General features: G+C 34.4%; 1 protein-coding gene across 2 annotated transcripts in view; it reads left to right on the top strand.

The window, feature by feature from the left end:
* Window positions 1–18,584, top strand: part of Adam10 (ADAM metallopeptidase domain 10) — a 156,926-nt gene extending 138,342 nt beyond the window's left edge. Inside the window, exons 11-16 of one of the 2 annotated variants that reach the window (XM_046461064.2) lie at window positions 995–1,145; window positions 1,924–2,107; window positions 3,080–3,188; window positions 3,873–4,093; window positions 13,547–13,673; window positions 16,339–18,584. In XM_046461064.2, the coding sequence (XP_046317020.1) occupies window positions 995–1,145; window positions 1,924–2,107; window positions 3,080–3,188; window positions 3,873–4,093; window positions 13,547–13,673; window positions 16,339–16,433 (887 nt within the window). In that variant the 3' untranslated portion in view covers window positions 16,434–18,584. The remainder of the gene's footprint in view (window positions 1–994; window positions 1,146–1,923; window positions 2,108–3,079; window positions 3,189–3,872; window positions 4,094–13,546; window positions 13,674–16,338) is intronic. The other variant, XM_046461065.2, reaches the window with a different exon arrangement.
* Window positions 18,585–23,058: the final 4,474 nt, after the last annotated feature.

Here is a 23,058-nt window from a genome sequence, read left to right as displayed (position 1 = left end):
TTCAAATTAGTTATTTGCAGGCTTGGATTGTGGCTCTGTGGCAGAGCACTTGCCTCAAATGTGTGAGGCTTATATTATAGTCAGCCCAATAAAATGTGAGACATTTAATAGGGCAATTTACCCAACTTCTTTAACAAATAAATGTTGTAAAAATGAAAAGAGTAAGTCGTTATATTAAATATCTTAAGAGATGTGTCAACCGAAAGCAAAACCATGAGGTGGGGAATTGGGGTTGGGAAAACCTTGTTTGGAAATGTGATTTAAAATCAATCAGTTGTAAAGAGATAGTTGAGGGAAATTGAATGTGTATTGGCTATTAGGTGCCATTAAACATCCTGTTAATTTTCTTAGATGTGGTAATGTTATTATGATTAGGTTTAAAAAAGAAAAAATATTCTTATCCTTTATCCTTATCTTTTAAAAGTACTTCCTGAAGTATTTATAGGAACCATGCTATGTTAGGTGGGGTTGTTTTAAAATACTATAGAAAAAAAAAATGTTGGAAATAACTGAGACAAGAATAGCATTCATGAGCGTTCATTGTGCTTTTTATTTTACTACTTTTATATGTGTTTGAAATTTTCTGTAAGAAAATAATTTTTTTTTTCCTGGTTGATGAAGCACTATCTTAATTTGCATTGGTATAGTATTTAGTTGCTAACATTAAAAATAGTAGTCATTATTCAATAAAACACAATGTGGCCTAAACTAAATAGCAGGTTAAGGGGCCTTAGAAGGGCCATTAACTCAAACCCTTTCACTATGCAGATTAAGAAACAGAGGCTGCCAAAAGGGAAGGGACTTGCTTGCTTGAGGTTACATTGCTTCTTAAATTGTTAAAACTAGGTTTCCTGATTTCCGGATTCCTCGTTTATTTTTCTTATTCACCAAAGTTTTCCTTTCTCCCTTTGTTACAAAGCTCTAGTAAGTTTGTGACTTTTAAGTAAATTTAATGTTTGCAAACACTGCTTACCTTTTCTTTTATTTTCCTCAGAATCTGGCCAACCTATATGTGGAAATGGAATGGTAGAGCAAGGTGAAGAATGTGATTGTGGCTATAGTGATCAGTGTAAAGATGAGTGTTGCTTTGATGCAAACCAGCCAGAGGGGAAAAAGTGCAAACTAAAACCTGGAAAACATTGCAGGTACCTTACTAATTCTAGTAATGTTAATGTTCCTGTAAAGTTACCTAAAAGCAGTTTTGATAGATTTAAAACTGAGATTAAGAGATGCTTATAGTTTTGAAACTTTGTCTTTGTTGTTGCATTTTACTTTTTCTGGAATGGCATTTAATATCCAGTTGGCAGTTTGAATTACTTATAATTTTTGTGGTGGTTGTTAAAAAAGAACAAAAATTATAATTGCTTAATAAAATACATATTATTTAATTGCTAACATTAAAAATGTGACTATCTTCCATATTTTTAGAATTTTAACTTTAAATATTAGTTAGTATGGAGTACTTTTGTGCCTTATCAGATTACTTCATTAGTGACAGATTATATGCAATAGAATATAGTTTGTATAATATTTTTTAAATGACTGGTATATGTAGTTTAGTTTGATTTTAGCATAAAAATGGAAAAGTTGATAAATTGATTAATGTATAATATAACTATTAAAACACTGGTAACTTCCTTAATATTAAATCCATTTTCTATTATAATATTATACAAAAGGAAAATAGAGTAAGAATACTGAATATAGCATATTTGGGCTAAAAAGCAGAAGCTTAATTACTTTTCCTCACTTATTAAAATGTTCAAACACAGTAGCTTCCAAGTTTTATTAATATTTAAATACTAGTAGCAGTAACACTTTTACCATTTAAATGATGAAATTAATGATTTAAAAATCAGAAGCATTTCTGAGTATACAGAAAATACCTAGTGATTCACTATTTTAATTCACTTTTTAATCTAGTCCAAGTCAAGGTCCCTGTTGTACAGCACAGTGTGCATTTAAGTCAAAGTCTGAGAAGTGTCGTGATGATTCAGACTGTGCGAAAGAAGGGATATGTAATGGTGGCACAGCTCTCTGCCCAGCATCTGATCCTAAACCAAACTTCACAGACTGTAATAGACATACACAAGTGTGTATTAATGGGGTAAGCATTTGATTTTATATGTTTTTATATTTAACTTTATAGAGACTACTTTTTCAGAGTATTTGTTGACACTTAAAACTATGTAAAGTAATTAATCTTGAACTCTCAGTAACATCCGCATCTCTTCCCGGATGAAGTTTTGAATGTATTATGTGGGATGAGTGCCTACTGGCATCCAATTAACTACTGATTTGTCTTTTATCTTTCCAATGACATGTGTTTGGTATTCCCTGGAGAAATTTATAGTACAGCTAGGCATGTGACTGTCTATGCTGCTTTTAAGTTTTATAAATTAATATTTTAACAGCCTAAATAAAAGAACTTTTCTGGTCATTTTCCTTAAATGTGAGTCTTTAAAGCTTTCATGGCTAAATATCTTACTCCTCTACACATAGAAAATTTCATTTTTCTCTGCATATAGAGGAGTCATAATAACCAACATAAAATTAATGCTCATCTAATCTTTCTCTGCATTTTTTTTAAAGAGAGAGAGAGAGAGAGAGAGAGAATTTTTAATATTTATTTTTTAGTTTTCGGCGGAGACAACATCTTTGTATGTGGTGCTGAGGATCGAACCCGGGCCGCACGCATGCCAGGCGAGCGCGCTACCGCTTGAGCCACATCCCCAGCCCCTCTGCATTTGTTTAGTTGGGGTTTTGTTGTTGTTGACATCACTTTAGAAGAGTTATTATCTTATTTGGATTTACTCTTTTTCAAATGTGTTTGTATTATTCAGTTCTGATACCCATCTCTGTGAGTCCCCATGGCTGGGGTTCAGGGGTGCTGGGGATTGAACCTAGGGTTTTGCACATTCTAGATAATTGCTGTACTACTGAGCCACATCCCTAGCTCTATGGTTGTTTTTCAGTTATATTTGCACTTAATTATTTTGACATAGAAGCTTATACCTGCCTGTTACTATAGGCACATTTGACTATATAAAGGGTTTAAATAATTTGTCTTTTGTTCCAGCAATGTGCAGGTTCTATCTGTGAGAAACATGGCTTGGAGGAATGTACTTGTGCCAGTTCTGATGGCAAAGATGATAAGGAATTATGTCATGTCTGCTGTATGAAGAAAAGTAAGGCTTTTAAGATCTAAGAGTATATAATCTGCTTTAAAAACCATTATTTTGTCCTAAATATTAAGTGCTAAACTTTGACATAATAGTTCCTAGCTAACTCTATTCTTTTGAGAAGATTTTAAATGTAACATAGCATTGTGTCTCTAGCATTAGAATCCCTACAGTGTTTTTATACTTATTTTCTTATTCATTTATTTGGTACTAGGAACTGAACCCAGGGGCACCTTTACACACTGAGCTCCATCCCCAGCACTTTTTGGTTTTTGAGATGGTCTTGCTAAGTTCTGAAGATCTGACTAAATTGCTGAGGATGGCCTTGAACTTGTGATTCTCCTGCCTCAGACTCCCAAGTTGCTAGGATCACAGGTGTGCACCACTGCACCCATCTTGCCTAAAATGTACTATTTTAATAATACACTAGACAAAACATGGCTAGCATTATGGCAGTAATTTATACAAATATGGTTAGAAAGTTTTAAATTCATTGTAGACATAAGACTTGCTGGTTGTTTGTTTATATTGAAACATTAAGGTGAATTATTAATGACATTACTCAGCTGAACTAGAAAGGTCTATTTATCGTGTCATGGTAATGATTTTAGGCTGTTTCTTCTTTCCCTTTTCCTTAACTGGTCCGTTAAGAAATTATTCTTTAACTTATATTTGGCACTTCTTTTCCAGTGGATCCATCAACTTGTGCCAGCACAGGGTCTATACAGTGGAGCAAGCAGTTCAATGGTCGAACCATCACTCTGCAACCTGGATCCCCTTGTAATGATTTTAGAGGCTACTGTGATGTTTTCATGCGGTGCAGATTAGTAGATGCTGATGGTCCTCTAGCTAGGCTTAAAAAAGCAATTTTTAGTCCAGAGCTTTATGAAAACATTGCTGAGTGGATTGTGGTAAGTATAGTTTTTATCTATAGAGAAAACTTAAAATGGTTTGATCTTAATTTTACTTGGTCAGAGGTCGGCAGTGTTATGGGAAAATCACTTCTTTCCTATTTATACTGGATTTGCTTTATCTGAAGGGTTTTGAAGTTTGAATATTCTTGGTTATTAGTTCTTTCAAAGTGATCAAAATCTCCACCTGTGTTTCATTCATAGATTGGTTAGTAAATGATGAGAATTATTCAGTTTTACTGTGTTCCTTATCTCTGGAATGTGTTACTTCCTCTTGTGGTCCATGTGATCATTTTCATGGGACTTTCCTTCAAGTTGTTTTGGAAAGCCCTGCTTGCTTTTTATAATTCTCCCTTGTCTCAGTATGATAGATAGCCAGCTGTGGGTTCCGCTTTGCTGAACAGGAGAGATGAGAAAGAAATTGGTGATTTTCTGAAGTTTCAGTATAGTTTCTGTGTCTTCATGTGGTCCATGATAGGAAATATTGAACAGTATAAGATCAGATACACAGCCTTTTGCAGATCTATTAATGATTATGGATGTTCATCCAGGGTTACTCCACTGAACTACATTTAATTTTTAAGTCCACACATCTCCAAATTGTATAATATTGAATTACTTGGAATTTTCTTAAAAGATTGCTGAGAATGACTAGATCAACTCACTTAAATGTTCATACATTCTAAGTGATTAAAATTTCTGTAGGAAACTTTCTCTGTATTTGAGAATGCACTGTGCCTGAATGAACTTGGACTTAGAACTTATGGCTCCCTTTCTCAGATTACTTTTTAAATTGTGTGTGTGTGTGTGTGTGCGCGCACAAAGAATGCATAAGACTGAGGATGCCCTAAAAGCATAAAAGTCTGTGTGGGATGTTAGTCCCTTTTGTTACTCTTATAATAATGTTCTACAATAAAAAAATTATAATTACTTTCAACATTAAAAGGGTACTTATTACCCATAAGAAAATAATACCTTGTATGTTAAAATATGTGAGTTTTAGATATGTAAAGGCTGTGTAATGGGAGTGTCATTTAAATTGAATTTAGAGGGCCAAGTTTCAAATCAAATAATTGGACAGTTACTTTAAGTCTCCTTAAAACATAATATTACTTATTTTTGTATTCTTATGCTTGTTGCATAATAGATGTTCCATAAATATCTGTTAAGCCAGAGGTTCCTCCTGGCACCATAGATCAGTGGAACACAGGCTTTGGGAATCACATAAGGATTCAGATCATCTTTCTGGCATTTATCAATGCTATGACTTCAAGCAACTTAATTTTATTAGCTTTTTCTTCCATTTTTTTTTCAGCTCAGATCCAGTGATATTTTTCTCCTTTCTGATTATCTCTAGTAACTTGAAATTTAGTATATTTGTCGTCTTTAGAGGACAGTGTACACAAAAAAAGAAATTTATTAATTGGAATATCAAAATTACATTCTACTGAGTATATGTTATGCTAGATATTTTAAATTGTCTAGGTACAATTTAAATTCATATCATCTGAATTTCCCCCCTCCTCTCTTTGAGATGGAGATCTCTTACTATGTTACCCAGGGATGTCTCACAGTCCTGGGCTCAAGAGATTCTCCTGCTTCAACCTCCCAAGCTACTGGGACTACAAGCATACACCATTGCACCTGGCTTAAGCCAATAGTTTTTTACTTTTCTCCATTATCTCTAATTTTGATTCATTGAATTATTTAGAATTTAAAAACTCATTTGTTCCCACTTTTTAAAAATGTAGTAGATAGGATCTTTTAAGCATTTAAAAACCCTTTTTCCTATTTTAAATTGGTAGATTTAATGAAACCTTTTCTCATGTTCTGGAACTGATTAATAAACACTTCTAGGTTTATACAGGTTTGTCTTAAATGAGTTTGGAATAGCACATGATTTAATTTTATATTGTTGTATGCCACTCTTTCAAATAGCATGGCGCATAATGCATGAGGAGTAACCTTAGGCTGCTGATGCATTTGTGGATATTAACTAGGTCAAGTGCACATAATCAAAAAGAACTGGAATTTTATTATCTTTTTGCTTGACCTGGTTAAGCTCATGTTTTGACCTTTCATCATATCAGGGCAGGGTGTTTGTAGTGAATAGTGTAGGCTGTTAGGATGCCTGGTGGCCTTTTATCTCCTTTCTGTGGTACTCTATGACAACTTTTTTCCCCATGCAGCATAGAGTGGGAAGAACTTTAATAGTTCAGTACTTCTTGGCATGCCATGTAACTGATACTTTCTTTCCTGAGGAGGAGTTGTTTATAACTACATTTAAATTTTTCAAAACTGCATTCCGTGTATTTGTTGAGTGTCTACTGTGAGACTGACTAGGAGATAATGATAAACATCCTATAGATTATCAAGAAGTCGGTCATCTAGGTCTTGAGAAATTTGAGAGTATTCTGCAGTAAATCTATTGAGATTCAGAATCATTATCTCCTTATCTTTAAGTGGGATTTGAGGGCATTAATAATTCTTTTTCAATTTCTTCCACAGTTGATGTGTGTTCTCATTTTCTCTATCTTTTGTGTTAGGTATGACATTGTAGAAAACCATCTTTTACTTGTTTTCCCTTCCAAATTTATCATTGTGTGTCCCTTCTTTTATCGCCTGCTACTTATGTTTTTTCTTTTTATGGATTCAGATTTATCAGGAACTCATTTTTTAAAATCATTATTTGGTTAAGAATTAGCATTTTTTCATTTTTGAATTAACTTCTCATACTGTATTCTAATTTTATGATGAAGTATCTGATATTCTTTTTTTAAAAAACACAGTATCTTTATTTATTTATTTACTTACTTATTTTTATGTGGTTCTGAGGATCAAAAGCCCCATACCTTACACATGCAAGGCAAGTGCTCTACCTCTGAGCTATATAGCCTCAGCCCTGATATTCTCTTTAAAATATATATATATTTTTTTTAGTTGTAGATGGACACAATACCTTCTTTTTATTTATTTATTTTTACATGGTGCTGAGGATTGAACACATGTGAGGCAAGCACTCTACAACTAAGCTACAACCCCAACCCATACATCTAATATTCTTTATGAGTGAGCACTGGTTCCCAAATTCTTCACAGAGCACAAGATCCTGTGTAGATTTTCAAATGTGTCTGGAAAATATTGTATCCTCTCGTCATCTAGGAGAATTGGGAGAAGTTGTATCATTCTTTTTAACTTCATCCAAACTTACAAATTCTAGAAACCCTTAAGGCTTTCAGAACCCTTAGTATCCTTAGAAGTCATTTGGAGAACCCTTAATTTAAGAAAATGGGAGGTGATCATAGTCCTCTAGAGTCCTTCATGTCCTGGTGAAAGAGGACACATACATATCACTTCTGAAGCTTTAACAGTAAAGATGTAATGTGATCATTTGGCTTAGCAAATGGTAAGGATGCATTGTAGATGAATGAATTCGCTTTCTCAAATGTCATAATTTATGTGGAAAAAAAGGTGTACATGTGGTCTTAGCTTTGAATCTGCCTTCCCTTTGTGATATTTTTATCCTGCTTTCCCTGGCTAAGCCAAAGTAACCAAAAGTTTAGTAACCACTTGGTGTATTGCTGGTGGTTGGGAATGGAGGGTTTGAAGGACAGCAAAAGAACCTTTGGTGAAAGTTCAGATTATAGTATCTTCTGAAAGATAGAAAAGAAGCTCTCTGTCACTCTCCCCACACACTTTTTTGAGCTGATGACCAGTTTAGTTATTTATTACTTTATAGATTCTTTATTTATTTAGATTATTAAATTAAATACTATTCTAATTAGTGCATGATAAATTAGACCAGTAAATTTTGATCTTTTACTTATCATTAGCTTTATAGAAATAACTATATTGAATACCGTCTGTCTGCTGCTTCTTATTTTCTCATACTTGTTAACTTCCAGGTCATTTTTTAAGCTTTTGAGTGCCTTCTCTTTTTCTTTTAAGTTTTCCTTAACACCCCTGTATCTGTGACAGATGAGAGCCTGGCACACAATTAGTGTTTATCAAATATTTACTGAGAAAATGATAATTCTGCTTTTATTCAGACTAATAAGTAGACAAATTGTGATCCTTTCTTTTGAAATAATATACATATTTGCATTTAGTAGTCTAGTTGATGTACTACCCCCCCATACCACTTTGTAGTGTGTAAAAGATAAAAACATGTAATTTAACTCACTCTGATACTTCTCTTTTAAAAGGAGCCTTAAACAAACAAAAAAACTTTATCAAAGGTGGCCATGGTTACTATGCTCTCAAATACATCATTGTTTATTTAATTTTTCTTGCTACTTTCTATGCATTGCCATGTTTCATTTCCCTAGAAACTATAAATTTTAAAAAGCTGCTGTTATTGCCACTGAAATAATCTCAAACTTTGGACTTTGAGATATGTAGCTACCTAGAAAAATTTGGAGGAAGGCCAGGAACATTTGCTTGAGGGAACTAGAAGTTCTCAAGTGCCATGTTTTAGTAAATATCTGTTGATCTGAACTGGAACTAGGTCCTTTGACCTTTGTTTTCTACAAAGTTTTAACCACTATTAAATCCAGCCCTTTTTTCCTCCAGTCTGCTTCTCTCACTACTACACTGCTTGCATTGCTATTTCAGACTGTGTAAGTACTGAAAAACTATCGTTTGAAGTTAAAAAGAAAAAAATTATGTGTGGTCTCTGTATAAGATCTTTGTCACATTATTTGTCTGTTTTGGGCAAACTAGAAATAATAAATGGGCTCTTAGGTGTATTTTGAGGTCAGTATTTGGAATAATGATTTGCCTATAATAACTAGTACAACAGGTGGTGTTTTTTGTTTGTTTGTTGTGGGCTAGGTACTGAGGTGGAAGAATAAAAATTCAAGAAACACATAATTCAGTTTGGGATAGAGAAGATAGGTCCTTAGAAACAGATTTTCAGTTTCTGTATGCTGTTTTCACGGAAAATAGGAAACCCTACTAGGGAAGTCTTGCACTGTGGGGGTAGGAGGTGCTAGGGATAGAACACAGGGCCTCAAGCATCTAGGCAAATGCTCTTCTACTGAATTCCAGCCCCTTCCCTGAGGAAGCCCTCTTTTTAAGAAGGTGAGGCCAGAGCTAAGTTCTTAAGGACCATAGCAGCTGAGGGTATAGAGATATTTTATGGAGAGAAAGCACATGGCAGAATCATAGAAATGTGAATTTTCCAGTTTAAAAGTTTTTTTTTTTTGTAATTTCAAAAAGTTTAATTATTCTTTTTTAATTGACAAAGTAATATGTTTAAAAGTAGGCATTTTCCCCCAGGTGTGGTGTCATACACCTGTAATCCCAGTAGCTCAAGAGGCTGAGGCAGGAAGATTGCAAATTCAAAGCCAGCCTCTGCAAAAGCAAGGCGCTAAGCAACTCAGTGAGACCCTGTCTCTAAATAAAATACAAAATAGGGCTGGGAATGTGGCTCAGTGTTCCAGTGCTCCTGAGTTCAATCCCTAGTACCCCCCCCCCCAAAAAAAAAAAAGCAAAAGTAGGTATTCTTTTTATTCTGAACCCCCCACCCCCGTCTTCCCAGGATGAATTTCTTGTATGTTCTTCATAATTAGTCTGTATTGCCATAAGCATATATACTCAAGAAAAAGTAAGTAGAATCATATCATACTTCGCTATACTTTATTGTGTAGTCAAGTTTTTACTTTTTTTTTTTTTTCTCTTTCGCAGTGGTGTATCTTGAAAATCTTTGGTAGGAAGCTTTTGGAGAAGAATGTTACATAAAGGAGTTACATAGTCAATTCCATATTTTCTGTAGTCTTAGCACTGATGGCCATGTGGAGGATGGTTGTGATCAGTGAAGACTAGGAGGACCTGTGTTAGAATGATAAACATTAAGGATAGAAGCATCTCTTTATGACACAAGTTGCCATCAACCTGAAAGTAGTAGCAAGATCCTTGTCCCTTTGCACTCCAGTATTAGATCATGTTGCAGGTCTACCTCCCCAGACAATATTTGGAAATGTACAGTAGTTATTAGAGTATCTGAGGGGCTCTGCTGGCATTTGATCGATGGGGCCAAGGATGCTAAATGTCCTTCATTGCTCAAAATTGTTCTGTACTGTTTTGACACTGAAAGGTAGTCCTATACCCTGCCTTTTGAGGGCTTACTACTTGAGAGTGACTGAAAACAGAAAAAAACAATAGGAGTCCACGGGAAACGTAAAAAGGGAATATCATCCTAAAGATTAATAAGGAAAACAGAGCTCTTAAAATTATTTTCTATAGGAAACAAAAGAAAATTTTAGAAAAGTTTGTCAGTCTCAGAATACAAAAAGTAGTTTTCAGGCCAGATCCAGCCCTGTCAACAACATGTTTTGTATAGTCTATGTATTGTTTTTAGAAAATTTGGATGATTTGCCACCATTTAAAAATAAATATCATGTAAAAATTCAGATCTGTAGCTTCTCTTGAAAAATCAGATCTTTTAGCAGAAAGGTTGAATTGCATTACACCTTTTCTGCCTTTTAGATGTTTGAGTTTGCAGTCCCTTCAATAATGTGTGGTAATAGGGACAAACCTGAGACATTTTTCACAGCTTGCAGAATCAAAATGAAAATGAAAAGAAGGAAGATGGCTATGGAACTCTCCTGTGCAGAGAATTATAATCTGAGAATTATATCTGACTTTGGAGAAACCACATTTAAGTATAAATCATTCTAAGGTTACTTTTAAGATTACAAACACACACACACACACAAGATAGGCATCCATGTCAGGAGGGAAGAGCTTCAGTGCTACAGAACAGGATGTTGGAGCTTGAAGGTTGGTAGGGTGTGAGATGGGGAAGACCATCTGAATGGGAAGTCAGGCAAGAGGCCTCCCCGACAGAGGGACAGCTGTAATGGGATGTCAGTTTGGAAGTGGGTTGAGGAAAATGTCTACATGTGAGGAGTAGGACTAAAAGGAATCAGGGTTCTTTAAAGAAATGATTGATCTGAGGATTATGGTGTTAAAAACAAGATAACCTGAGAGGCTGAGACAGACCGGAGGATTGTGAGTTCAAAGCCAGCCTCAGTAAAAGTGAGGTACTAAGCAACTCAGTGAGACCCTCTCTCTAGATACAATACAAAATAAGGCTGGGTGGGGATGTGGCACAGTTGTTGAGCGCTCCTGTGTTCAGTCCCTAGTACCAAAAAAAAAAAAAACATGAATCTGGGACTTGTGCCATAAAGCAAGAAAGTGTTCTAGGAATGATGGGGACATATCCAGAAACACATTAATGATCATAACATATTATAACTCATTGTATAAAATAGGAAACCATGAGGAAATAATAAATTGAAAGTTTGGTGAAGAACAGAACATTTACATAGTTCCAAATTACATCCCTACAAGGTAATTATTGGTTATAAAAGATTAAAAAAAAAAAAAAAGAATCTATGACTAAGTTTGGCAGACAGCAACTTAATGAAGTGACCAAGTTAACATCACCAGTAATAAAATCAAAATTGTGTTACTTGATGAGATGCTGTGGAAGAACAGCATAACTTCTGTGATGTTCTTACCAAAGATGCATGGCCTGAATCTAATCATAAATATCAGAGAAACCCAAATTGAGGGATATTTGCATATAAAATAACTGTCCTGTGATATTCAAAAGTGTCAAGGTCTTAAAAGTCAAAGGAAGACTGAAATCTCCGGACTGAAGGATACTAAAGAAACATGATAGCAAAATTTATCGCCCATGATTCTAAACCAGATGACAAAACATGAATGGGGTCTGAGGATTAAATGTTAATGGTGAAATAACACTAATTTTCTGATTTTGTTGATTGTGTTCTAGTTACCTTGGAAACACCCTTGTGATGTAGGAATTATATGTTAATATGTTCAGGAGTAACAGCACGGTATATGCAACTTAATCTCAGGTGTTTCCAGATTTTATAAGGCTTGTTATACTTTTCTTGGAACTTTTTTGTAAATTTAATATTTTTTTTTCAAAATGAAACAAATTATTGAAAAATTTATATAAGTATTTATGCACACAGAAAAAGTGCCTGGGTATATTTTGCCACAGCATGCATTTTAATTTGAGCATCTATTACTTTAATTACTTCATTATTGCTGGTTAAAATAAATGGTGCAGAGTAGCAGTAGGCTGTTTATTACAAGACCCCAGATTGTAGAAAATCTTTTTAAATAAGAGTTTTGCTGGAAATATCTAACAGTAACTATATATATTATACTAGTCTATAATAAACCAATGTAAAGATTTAATTTTAAAATTGTAAATATTTTGTATGATATTTATTAATATATGCTTTCTTAAAATAGTTTGATACTTAATTATAAAATAGAATTTCTTAAGAATGGAAGTAGTAATTTTTCTATATTTTGGGTTTTTTTATTGTTTGACTATATGCAATTTTTCTATAAATAAGATTATACCAATAATAATTTTTAAAGGTTTTATTTATTTTTAGCTAATTTATTTTTTAATGTGACTTAAGTGAAGTTTTTGACTCCTCAGATTAGGTAAATTTCACTTGTTTGCTGTATTATGTATATGTCCTTCCATTTTTCATATTGAAAGATATTGGGGTTGGGATTGTGGCTCAGCAGTAGAGCACTTACCTAGCATGTGTGAGGCCCTGAGTTCGATCCTCAGCACCACATAAAAATAAATAAATAAAATAAAGATATTATGTCCAATTACAACTAAAAAATAAATATTTTAAGAATAGAAAGATAGTTAACACCTAAATCAATGAATGAATGAATTATAAGGAAGAAGAAAATATATACAAAACTAAGATATATATCATGAGAATAGTCTGGGTCTCAAATTCCAAGTGACATAGGGAAAGAAAGGGGGGCTGGAGGTATAGGTCAGTGGTAGAATGCTTGCCTAGCTAGCATGGATGAGGCCCTAGGTTCGATCCTCAGTACTGTAAAACAAACAAATAAGTAAAATGAAAATAAAGGAAAAGGAACTTAAAAAGAGAATTTCTAGTCTTTGATAATTAGAAAACAATATAAGCTAAATAGTATTTTAAAAATCTATTTACTAGTTTAATGCAAGTTATATACTTCTGAGCTGTGAAAATATAAAAGCAAACAAAATGTAGTTTATAAGATTAAAAAGTCAAAACATAAAGGAAATATTTAAATCAGAATATACTTAGTAATATGGGAAAATGTGGTATAAACCATGCACAAGATGACCTTAATTTTGCATGTGTGTTTGTTATGTATGACATAGTTGTATATAGAAGAATGAAAGGAAAATAAGATGAGTGGCTTCCTCTAGGAGGTGAAAGTCTGGGTAATATCTATTTTTTTCCTTTAAACTTTTTAAAATACTTAATAAATGTGCATAGATATGATAGATGTGCATATTCCAATAAGTGTTCTTTAAAAATTAAATTGTTCTACATTTTATAATCTAAAATATTTGAGAGTTCTTTCAGTGGAAAATCTGTTTATTTTTAGGCTCATTGGTGGGCAGTATTACTCATGGGAATTGCCTTGATTATGTTAATGGCTGGATTTATCAAGATATGCAGTGTTCATACTCCAAGTAGTAATCCAAAGTTGCCTCCTCCTAAACCACTACCAGGTAAGTACAGTTGAACAAAGTGTATGTTTATATAACTCAGAACCATAGCAGGTGAATTGAATTAATGAGTCGTTAGTAAATAACATTACAGAACTTTCCTTTGACAGTGAAATTACTGGATGAATGATTTAGTTGATGTTGAAGTGTGAGGGTTTTTTTTGTTTGTTTGTTTTGGGGTTTTTTTTGTTTGTTTGTTTGTTTTGTTTTGTTTTTTTGGTACTGGGGGTTGAACTTGGGGGCACTTGACCACTGAGCCACATGCCCAGTCCTATTTTGTTTTTATTTAGAGTCAAGGTCTCACTGAGTTGCTTAGTACCTTGCTTTTGTGGAGGCTGGCTTTGAACTCTCAATCCTGCTGTACCAGCCTCCTGAGCTACTGGGATTACAGGCGTGTATCAATGTGCTGGGTGCTTAAGTGTGCTTTTTATCAACCCAGTCTAGCTAATGACTGCCAGTTTATTGCTAATATATCTTGAGTATCTAAAAATGTTTAAAACTAAAAATTCTTATTCTGGCTTGACATTGTTTTTCTTTCATATGCTGATATTTTTCTTTGTTTTTATTGTGGTAGTTGAAATGGTTTAGATGTGAGATGTCCCCCAAAAGCTCAAGTGTAATACAGTGCAAGAAAGTGAAATGATTTGGTTATGAGAGCCTTACCCTAATGAATGCATTAATCCACTAATATGAATTAACTAGGCAGTAACTGTGGGCAGGTAGAAAGTTGCAGGCCTGGGTGGGTCACTGCTTTCCTCCTCCATGCCCTTCTGCCATGATATTTTGCCTCACTTTGGGCCCAGAGCGATGGAGTTGGCTGTCTGTACACCGAGACCTTTCAAACTATAAGCACCTTTTTCCACCTCTAGAATTGTTCTTGTCAGGTCTTTTGGTTATAGTAGTTAAGCTAAGTTTAAATTATTGGTGTTTATATTTTAAATAGTTGTGCTTCTATTATTGTTTTAATAGTAGAAATATTTTCTAGCATGAAACTCCTTTTTCCCAGGAGTGAAGTTTATGGGGAGTATATATAGATGCCAGTCTGAGCCAGAGTCCTAGGGCAGTGGCTTCAGTCATTAAAGAACCACAGTCAAGTAGTCTCCCTGAAAACAACTCCTTGATTCTGTTTTCTACTATTTGCCTCTCAGGAAGACATAGCTTTTAGGATAGATTCTCTTTAGATTTGTTCTGGGCATTGGAGCAAAAAAGGGGAAGAAGCCACTGCTCCAGATTTAGTCCTCACCTTATTTATCCCTCCCCTTCTCCGATGTAGTTGTGGCTTTTATGCCACTTTTAGGACATTTGTTCATTACAGGTATGGGGGCAGACATTGCCCAAAGCAATTGCAGGGGAGAGTCTGAGCTGAGTGATAATATTCCCTCTTTTACTATGTATTACCCTACACAAAGTAGTTCAAAACTAGGAATTTTTTTCTTTCCAATTACAAAAAAAAAAAATACACACACATACACATACATACGTGTGTGTGTATTTGGTACTGGCAGTTGAACCCAGGGTCAATTAACTATTAAACCACATCTCCAGCCCTTTTTATTTTGTATTTTGAGATAGGGTCTCACTAAGTTGCTGAGGCTGGTGAACTTGAGATCCTCCTACCTCAGCTTCCCAAGTCACTGGGATTTGGGGTATGCACCACTGCTCCTGACTTGGAAATTTAATTTTGATATTATTGCTTTTCTTAAATTCACAATGTTAGCTTAAAAGAATTTCTAAAGGCCACATGTTAGCAATTTAGTTATCATAAATTGTGGTCCTGTTCAAGTAAAACAAATATTTCACTTGTATATTGATTTCATTTTAAAGAAATAGCACCTTTAAAAACTGGCTGTTGGGGCTGGAGTTGTGGCTCAGTTGAAGAATGCTTGCCTAGCATGTGTGAGGCATTGGGTTCAATTCTCAGCACCACATATAAATAAATAAAAAATACTTAGAGGTCCATTGACAACTAAAATAAAGATTAAAAAAGAAATTGGCTGTCATTTATTGAACTTTCATAAAAAAATGCCAAGCACTTTTGCAGGAATTATAAAATCTTCACAACATACTGTATGGGTTAGTTGTCATTCCTCTTGTACAGACTGGGCTTCCAAGTGTCAGAGAGGTTTAGTTATTTGCTCATACATATGGTCATTTTATCATGCATGTTTTTTTCAGAATCTGTGACATTAATCTAGATTAATCTGTCTAATACTTGTGGCTATTGAACACTTGAAAAGTTGACTAGTTTCAACTTATATGTGCTATTAAGTATAAAATACTAGACTTTGAAGATAGTATAAAAATGGGCTGGGGATGTGGCTCAAGCGGTAGCGCTTGCCTGGCATGCGTGCGGCCCGGGTTCGATCCTCAGCACCACATACAAACAAAGATGTTGTGTCCGCCGAAAACTAAAAAATAAATATTAAAAAAAAAAAGATAGTATAAAAATGAAATATTTTATTAATAATTTTTCATATTGAGTACATCTTCAATTTGTTTTTAAATCTTGTTTCTTTCTTGTGGCTACCAGAATGTAAAATTATTTATGTGGCTCATATTTCTGTTGAATAGTGCTTCTCTCTAACCTTTCTTACTAAAATAGCAATGTTGTTTTTTAAAGATTTGAAAGCTCACAGAGAACTATTTTGCTTTTGTTTATAATTCACAGGCACTTTAAAGAGGAGGAGACCTCCACAGCCCATTCAGCAACCCCAGCGTCAGAGGCCCCGGGAGAGTTATCAAATGGGACACATGAGACGTTAATTGCAGCTTTTGCCTTGGTTCTTCCTAGTGCCTACAATGGGAAAACTTCACTCCAAAGAGAAACCTATTAAGTCATCATCTCCAGACTAAACCCTCAAATAATAGTAGAAGAAAAAAATGGCAAGAGATCATGTCCTCAGACCAGGTGGAACTACTTAAAATTTAAAGCCTGAAAATACCAATTTGGGGGGGTGGGGTGGAAAAGAAACCCAATTTTCTTATGGACAGATATTTTTAACCTAATGGCACAAAGTCTTAGAAAATTATTATGTGCCCCGTGTTCCCTGTTCTTCGTTGCTGCATTTTCTTCACTTGCAGTCAAACTTGGCTCTCAATAAACTTCACAAATTGACATATATATTTTTTTCAACTGCCAATCAAGGCTTAGAGGCTCGACCACCTCAACATTGGAGACATCACTTGCCAATGTATATACCTTGTTATATGCAGACATGTATTTCTTACGTACACTGTACTTCTGTGTGCAATTGTAAACAGAAATTGCAATATGGATGTTTCTTTGTATTATAAAATTTTTCCTCTCTTAATGAAAAATTACTGTTTAATTGACATACTCAGGATAACAGAGAATGGTGGTATTCAGTGGTCCAGGATTCTGTAATGCTTTACACAGGCAGTTTTGAAACAAAAATCCATTTACTCTTTTATTATGATAGAGTTGGTTCTTAGATTCATTTTTTCTTTATCAAATGGCTGCTATGAGCATGAGTGACTATGCTGAGGAACACAGTTTAAGTGTTGTGCAAACTGGACATAAGCAGCATACTACTTCAGAGTTAGTTCTTTGTGTAAGTGTCTAGTTTCTGCTTACATATTTTAAATTTTCTAATTCAATTCCATTTTTTAATTGATAGGTAAAATTTGATTCATACTTTGGTAGGAATTATGTCAGTGAAATGATTCTTTTAATTTGTAGCCTACTTTTGTGTTTTTCATATATTTCAAGTATGCTAATTATGTTTTTGTCTGATATGAAAAAGAAAAGCTGTCTTTATTGAAATATTTGAAGTTTTTTCAGCATATCATCACTGATCATAGATAACCACTAAAGATGAGTAATTTGCTCAGCTAGTAGTTAAAATTGTAGATAGGCCTTCTGACATTTTTTTCCCTAAAATATTTTAACAGTGAAGGTGAAACAGCACAATGTCCCGTTCCAAATTTATTTTTTAAGCAGATGTAAATAATTGGCATTTTTAAAGAAAGAGAAAACAAAAACATTTAATGTATTAACAGGCTTATTGCTATGCAGAAAATGGAAGGGGGCATTACAAAAAAGTTTAAGCTTGTGACATATTTATTGCTTCTGTTTTCCAACTACATCACTTAAATTAGAAGTAAATATCTATGATTTTCCTGGCTTCACATAGAGGCAACTTTAGGGAAGGTTGAACAGATTTCTGTGGTTTGGCTTTTTTTTTTCTTTTCCTTTTTTCTTAAGAGTATAAGGTTTACACAATCATTCTCATAATGTGACGCAAGCCAGCAAGGCCAAAAATGCTAGAGAAAATAATGGGATCTCTTCCTTGTAAACTTGTACAGTATGTGGTGACTTTTTTCAAAATACAGCTTTTTGTACATGATTTAGAGACAAATTTTGTACATGAAATCCCAGATAGACTATAAATAATTCTAAGCAAACAAGTAGGTAGATATGTAAGAAATTGCTTTTAAATCATTTAAATGCCTTTGTTTTTTGAACTGTGCAAAGGTTGGAAGTGGGTTTGCATTTCTAAAATGGTGACTTTTTTTCTGCAAGAGTTCTTAGTAACTTCTTGAGTGTGGTAGACTTTGGAACATGTAAATTTTTTGCTTGTAATGTTATCCTGTGGTAGGGTTTTGGCAGGTTCACACTGCCGTATTTTATTTTGAGTCTTAAGTTAAAATGTTTTCTGAAAAGATACGTGCACTGAACTCTTTCCACTGCAAATCAAGATGTGGTAAAAATGAAAAGATCAAGAAAATGAGATCTAATACTACTGTCAGTTTAATGTCCACTGTGTTTTATACAGTATCTTTTTTGTTCACTTTGGAAATTTTTACTAAAAATTGCAAAAAATAAAGTATTGTGCAAAGATGTAAGGTTTTTTGAAACTTGAAATGCATTAATAAATAGACTTGATGAAATCAGCTTGAAGGTTCTATACTCTTTGAATTCTGAGAACTATCAAAAAAAGCTTTTCACAGGCAGTTTTTCCTTACTAAATGAAAGGAATTGTTAAGCAGAAAGAAGTTCGTTTCTTTCCACATAAGCAGAAGTTATCTTTATTCCTAGTTTGGAGTCCATGTAGAAAATATCCAATTAGATATCTTTCTACTTACACATAATGAACATTTTAAAGACACCTAATCTCAACTACTTTTCACTGTTTCTAATCAATATTCAGTGCTTATCTTGGAGGAAGAGCTGAGTGTTGTGGTCTTATTTATATGTGTTTTTCAAAGTTCTGAATGCTAAGTAATTCATTTATTTTAAAGGTCTAGTTTAATGATAAATATATCTGAAACTTTTAGCCAACATTTTCCTGTTGTCAGGTTCATCACAAATAAAGAATTGACATTTTCATGTTTTCTAGAGAAGAAATTTTGACTGGATGTGGTGGTGCCCATCTGTGATCCGAGCGAAGAGGGACTGAGACAGGAGTATTACAAGTTAGAGGCCAACCTCACAACTTAGCAAGACTCTGTCTCAAAATAAAAAAATAAAAAGGACTGGGGATGTAGCTCAGTAGTAGAGTACCCCTGGTTTCAATTCCCAGTACACCCCCGCAAAAGTAAGTCTGTGAATATGACAAAAATGAGGTGTCTAGAGCATAAATGTTGAAGACACCTCAAAAAGCAATACTGACCATATAAAGCTGTCTTTTCCTTTAATAAGTCCTTCTCCTGACACACAAAGAATACTGTCCAAAAACTGTACTAATTTTATTGTTGATTCTATTTGTAAATTGGAATTTAGGAAGCTGCCCCAAAATAAATATATACATAAAACTTGAAGCAGAATATAAACAAGTAAAAATAGCAAATTTGCAGTTATCTGAAATAATGTTGATAGTTTCATAAATAACTAATACTAATTTTGATTGTCCCAAACTAGCAAAGTAACTACTATATAAGTAGTGCCTATTTACCTATTTAACATTACTCATTTGTAGCTAGCTTCAATTTAAAAAAATATATTGGCAGACTACTCTTTGCAGGGCCCTATTCTAGTCTTATAATTCCCTTTCCTCCTTCCTTTTTTTTCCTTTTTCTTTTGGTCTTGTGTTTTTTTGAGAACTATCAAAAAAGCTTCTCACAGGCAACTTTTCCTGACTAAATGAAAGGAATTATTCTTTAACATATTATTCTGGATACTTCATTTTTGTCATATTCACAGACTAGTGAAAAATGAGGATTTATCCAAACTAAACAAACTAAAGTCTAATCTCTTTCCCTGTAGCCTAATATTATTTCTCAAAAGATGGGATTGGCACAGCTGTGAAATTGTGGGTGCTTGTGCTTGAAAAACCTTTAATTTCTCATTAAGTATTTCTAATGAGAGATATCAGGTTATAAACCTGGATAGCCCATCTTCATGGACACAAGGAAGATACCACTATCCACATTTAAAGGCTCAAGTTTTCCCACAAACAAGGAGCAAGCTGGCTGTAGTTTTAAAGCAGCTGCCAGGGATGGTTCATTGTTAGAGAAATCACTAAAGTTTGAAGAGTTTTAGTTTCCAAAACTATTTTTGACTTCTAAGAAACTAAAAGGATGCCAGGCACAGTGGCTTGGGAGGCTGAGGCAGGAAGATAATGAGTTCAAAGCCAGCCTCAGCAACTTAGTGAGGCCCTTAAAAAAAAAAAAAAAAAAGAAAGAAAAAGGACTTGGGAATGTGGCTCAGTGGTAGAGATCCCCTGAGTTCAATCCCTGGTACAAAAAAAAGAAAAAAAAAAAGAAAGAAACTAAGGATCATCAGTTTGTCCCACAGAGCACAGCTTTGGTTTCAGCATTTTTTTTTCTTTGATTAAAAAAACTTTCAAGCCCAGCATGATGGTATGCATCTGTAGTCCCTCCTAGCTGCTCCAGAAAGTGAAGCAGGGGGATCACTTGAGCCCAGGAGTTCAAGACCAGCCTAGGCAACACAGCAAGACACTGTCTCAAAACAAAGCCAGGCATGGTAGAGGCCAAGACAGCAGGATCTCAAGTTCAAAGCCAGGCTTAGCAGCTTAGCATAGCCCTAAGCAAGTAAGCAAGACCCTATCTCAAAAATAAAGGGCTAGGAATGTAGCTCAGTGGCTAAGTGCCCCTTGGGTTCAATTCCTGGTATCAAATCAAAAACAAAAACATAGATTTGATTGACTTTACCCATTAATAGTTAAATTTTTCAATTACTATTTCTGTATCCAACTCTATTATTAGGATGCAAATTGAGACCTTTTGTTGTACATTGCTATATTGCTTGTAGATATGTGTATTTTCTTTAGAAATTCATGTACTCTGTAATTGATAAGCTTTTCAGAATATCTGTTCTACAAAAAGCAGAAGAAAGCTAGGTAAAAATAGAGGGTTGAGCACAATATCTGTAAGCTTCTGCTCTTTCCTGAAGTCCCTGCTACAGTGACAGGAATAATCCTGCAAGGACAAGGTGAATTGAAGAGAAGATAACAAGAACAAAATTCTGGAAGCTGAGAAACAGGTGGAGGAGTACTGTCTGGCTTGGCCGACTGACCCAGGGAAGTCAAATCCTAAACCAGCTGGAAACAGAGAGAATGATCTTGTTTGTACTACCATTTGGGGACATAGCCATTGAGACACTTTTAATATTCATTACTAAAAGCATAATACACTTTTGTAACCCATCTATCTTATTTAAGGATACATTGATATTGTATCTACATTATCTTAATGACTGTAAACACGTCATTCTATACATTTTAACATTAACCATGTCCCCATTGTTTGGATATTTACATTCCAAAGTGTTCATTATTTTAAACAATCCTATGTGAAAATCCTAAGCCTAATAAAATATTTAATTCCTAAAAATGGAATTTTGGGGTTACAGGTTTTTTAAAAAGTCATTGGTAATAAAAAAATATATGATATTGTCTTTCACTGTTAGCATATAATTTTTTAAAAAGTAAAACAATTTAGAGCCCCATGCTTAAAAATCTGTGTGTATGCAGCAACTCAAATTTATTAGAAACAATAGTGGAAGATTTCTGTTTAATTGACTTTATTATTTCTGTATATAATTCATATGAAGGTCAAATTTAGTATCCTAGTTGTGGTCTCAAAATAACATTTTTTTCAAAGGAATCACACTCTCTGGGATAAGTGACTAATTCTTGGTGTAGTTAAAGGTTGATACAAGAGCCTAGAAAACTTGTCATACGAGAGGTCTGTCAAAAAGATTCAGGAAGGATGTTGAAGTTAATTTTAGCATCAGTAAGGATAACATCTGCAGGAGAGTAAAACACATTGAATATGTTTTACAAAATTTAACCTTTGGAATATTCTTTTAAAGACATATTCTAGCTAACAAATTGATGAAAAATGATAGGATATTACCATTTTATCCCCAGTGATGGATAATCTAGACAGTGATCACCCAGTGACTGCTAACCTCACAGAGAGTAATCGGACTTTTGTCTAATGGAAGTTACATGGCACATAACATTTACGAAACAGTCTGGCCAAAAGTCAAATCTGATCATAATCAAGTTTCTAGACCACTTTAATAGGAATACAGGGACAGAGGGGGCTCAGTCAGCAAAACCTAGACACTGGAAAACCAAAGAACATATAACCCTCTTTCTTTAGCACAAAATGCAAATAAAAAAGAAAACATGAATTAAGAGACTTAACAGATAACCATACCTAGAAAATATATGGACTCATTTGGATCCTCATTTGAACAAACTTAAAAAATAAGAGATCGTTAGAAATATGAAAATTGCCTTTCCTATCATCTGCTCTCTCTACCCCCTCTACTGTCATTCATTTCTCCCCCTTGTATTATTTTTCCCTTTCCCCTCACTTCTTCTTGTGTGTAATTTTGTATAACCCTGAGGGTCTCCTTCCATTTCCATGCAATTTCCCTTCTCTCTCCCTTTCCCTCCCACCTCTCATCCCTGTTTAATGTTAATCTTCTTCTCATGCTCTTCGTCCCTACTCTGTTCTTAGTTACTCTCCTTATATCAAAGAAGACATTTGGCATTTGTTTTTTAGGGACTGGCTAGCTTCACTTAGCATAATCTGCTCTAATGCCATCCATTTCCCTGCAAATTCTATGATTTTGTCATTTTTTAATGCAGAGTAATACTCCATTGTGTATAAATGCCACATTTTTTTATCCATTCGTCTATTGAAGGGCATCTAGGTTGGTTCCACAGTCTTGCTATTGTGAATTGTGCTGCTATGAATATCGATGTAGCAGTGTCCCTGTAGCATGCTCTTTTTAGGTCTTTAGGGAATAGACCGAGAAGGGGAATAGCTGGGTCAAATGGTGGCTCCATTCCCAGCTTTCCAAGAAATCTCCATACTGCTTTCCAAATTGGCTGCACCAATTTGCAGTCCCACCAGCAATGTACAAGTGTACCCTTTTCCCCACATCCTC

The sequence above is a fragment of the Marmota monax genome, unplaced genomic scaffold (genome assembly GCF_021218885.2).
Source record: "Marmota monax isolate L192 unplaced genomic scaffold, Marmota_monax_Labrador192_F-V1.1 WCK01_AAM20220418_F8-fsc00001, whole genome shotgun sequence".
NCBI classification, from domain to species: Eukaryota; Metazoa; Chordata; class Mammalia; order Rodentia; family Sciuridae; genus Marmota; species Marmota monax.
Note: the sequence above shows the minus strand (reverse complement) of the source record. Positions and strands in the feature narration are given on the sequence as shown.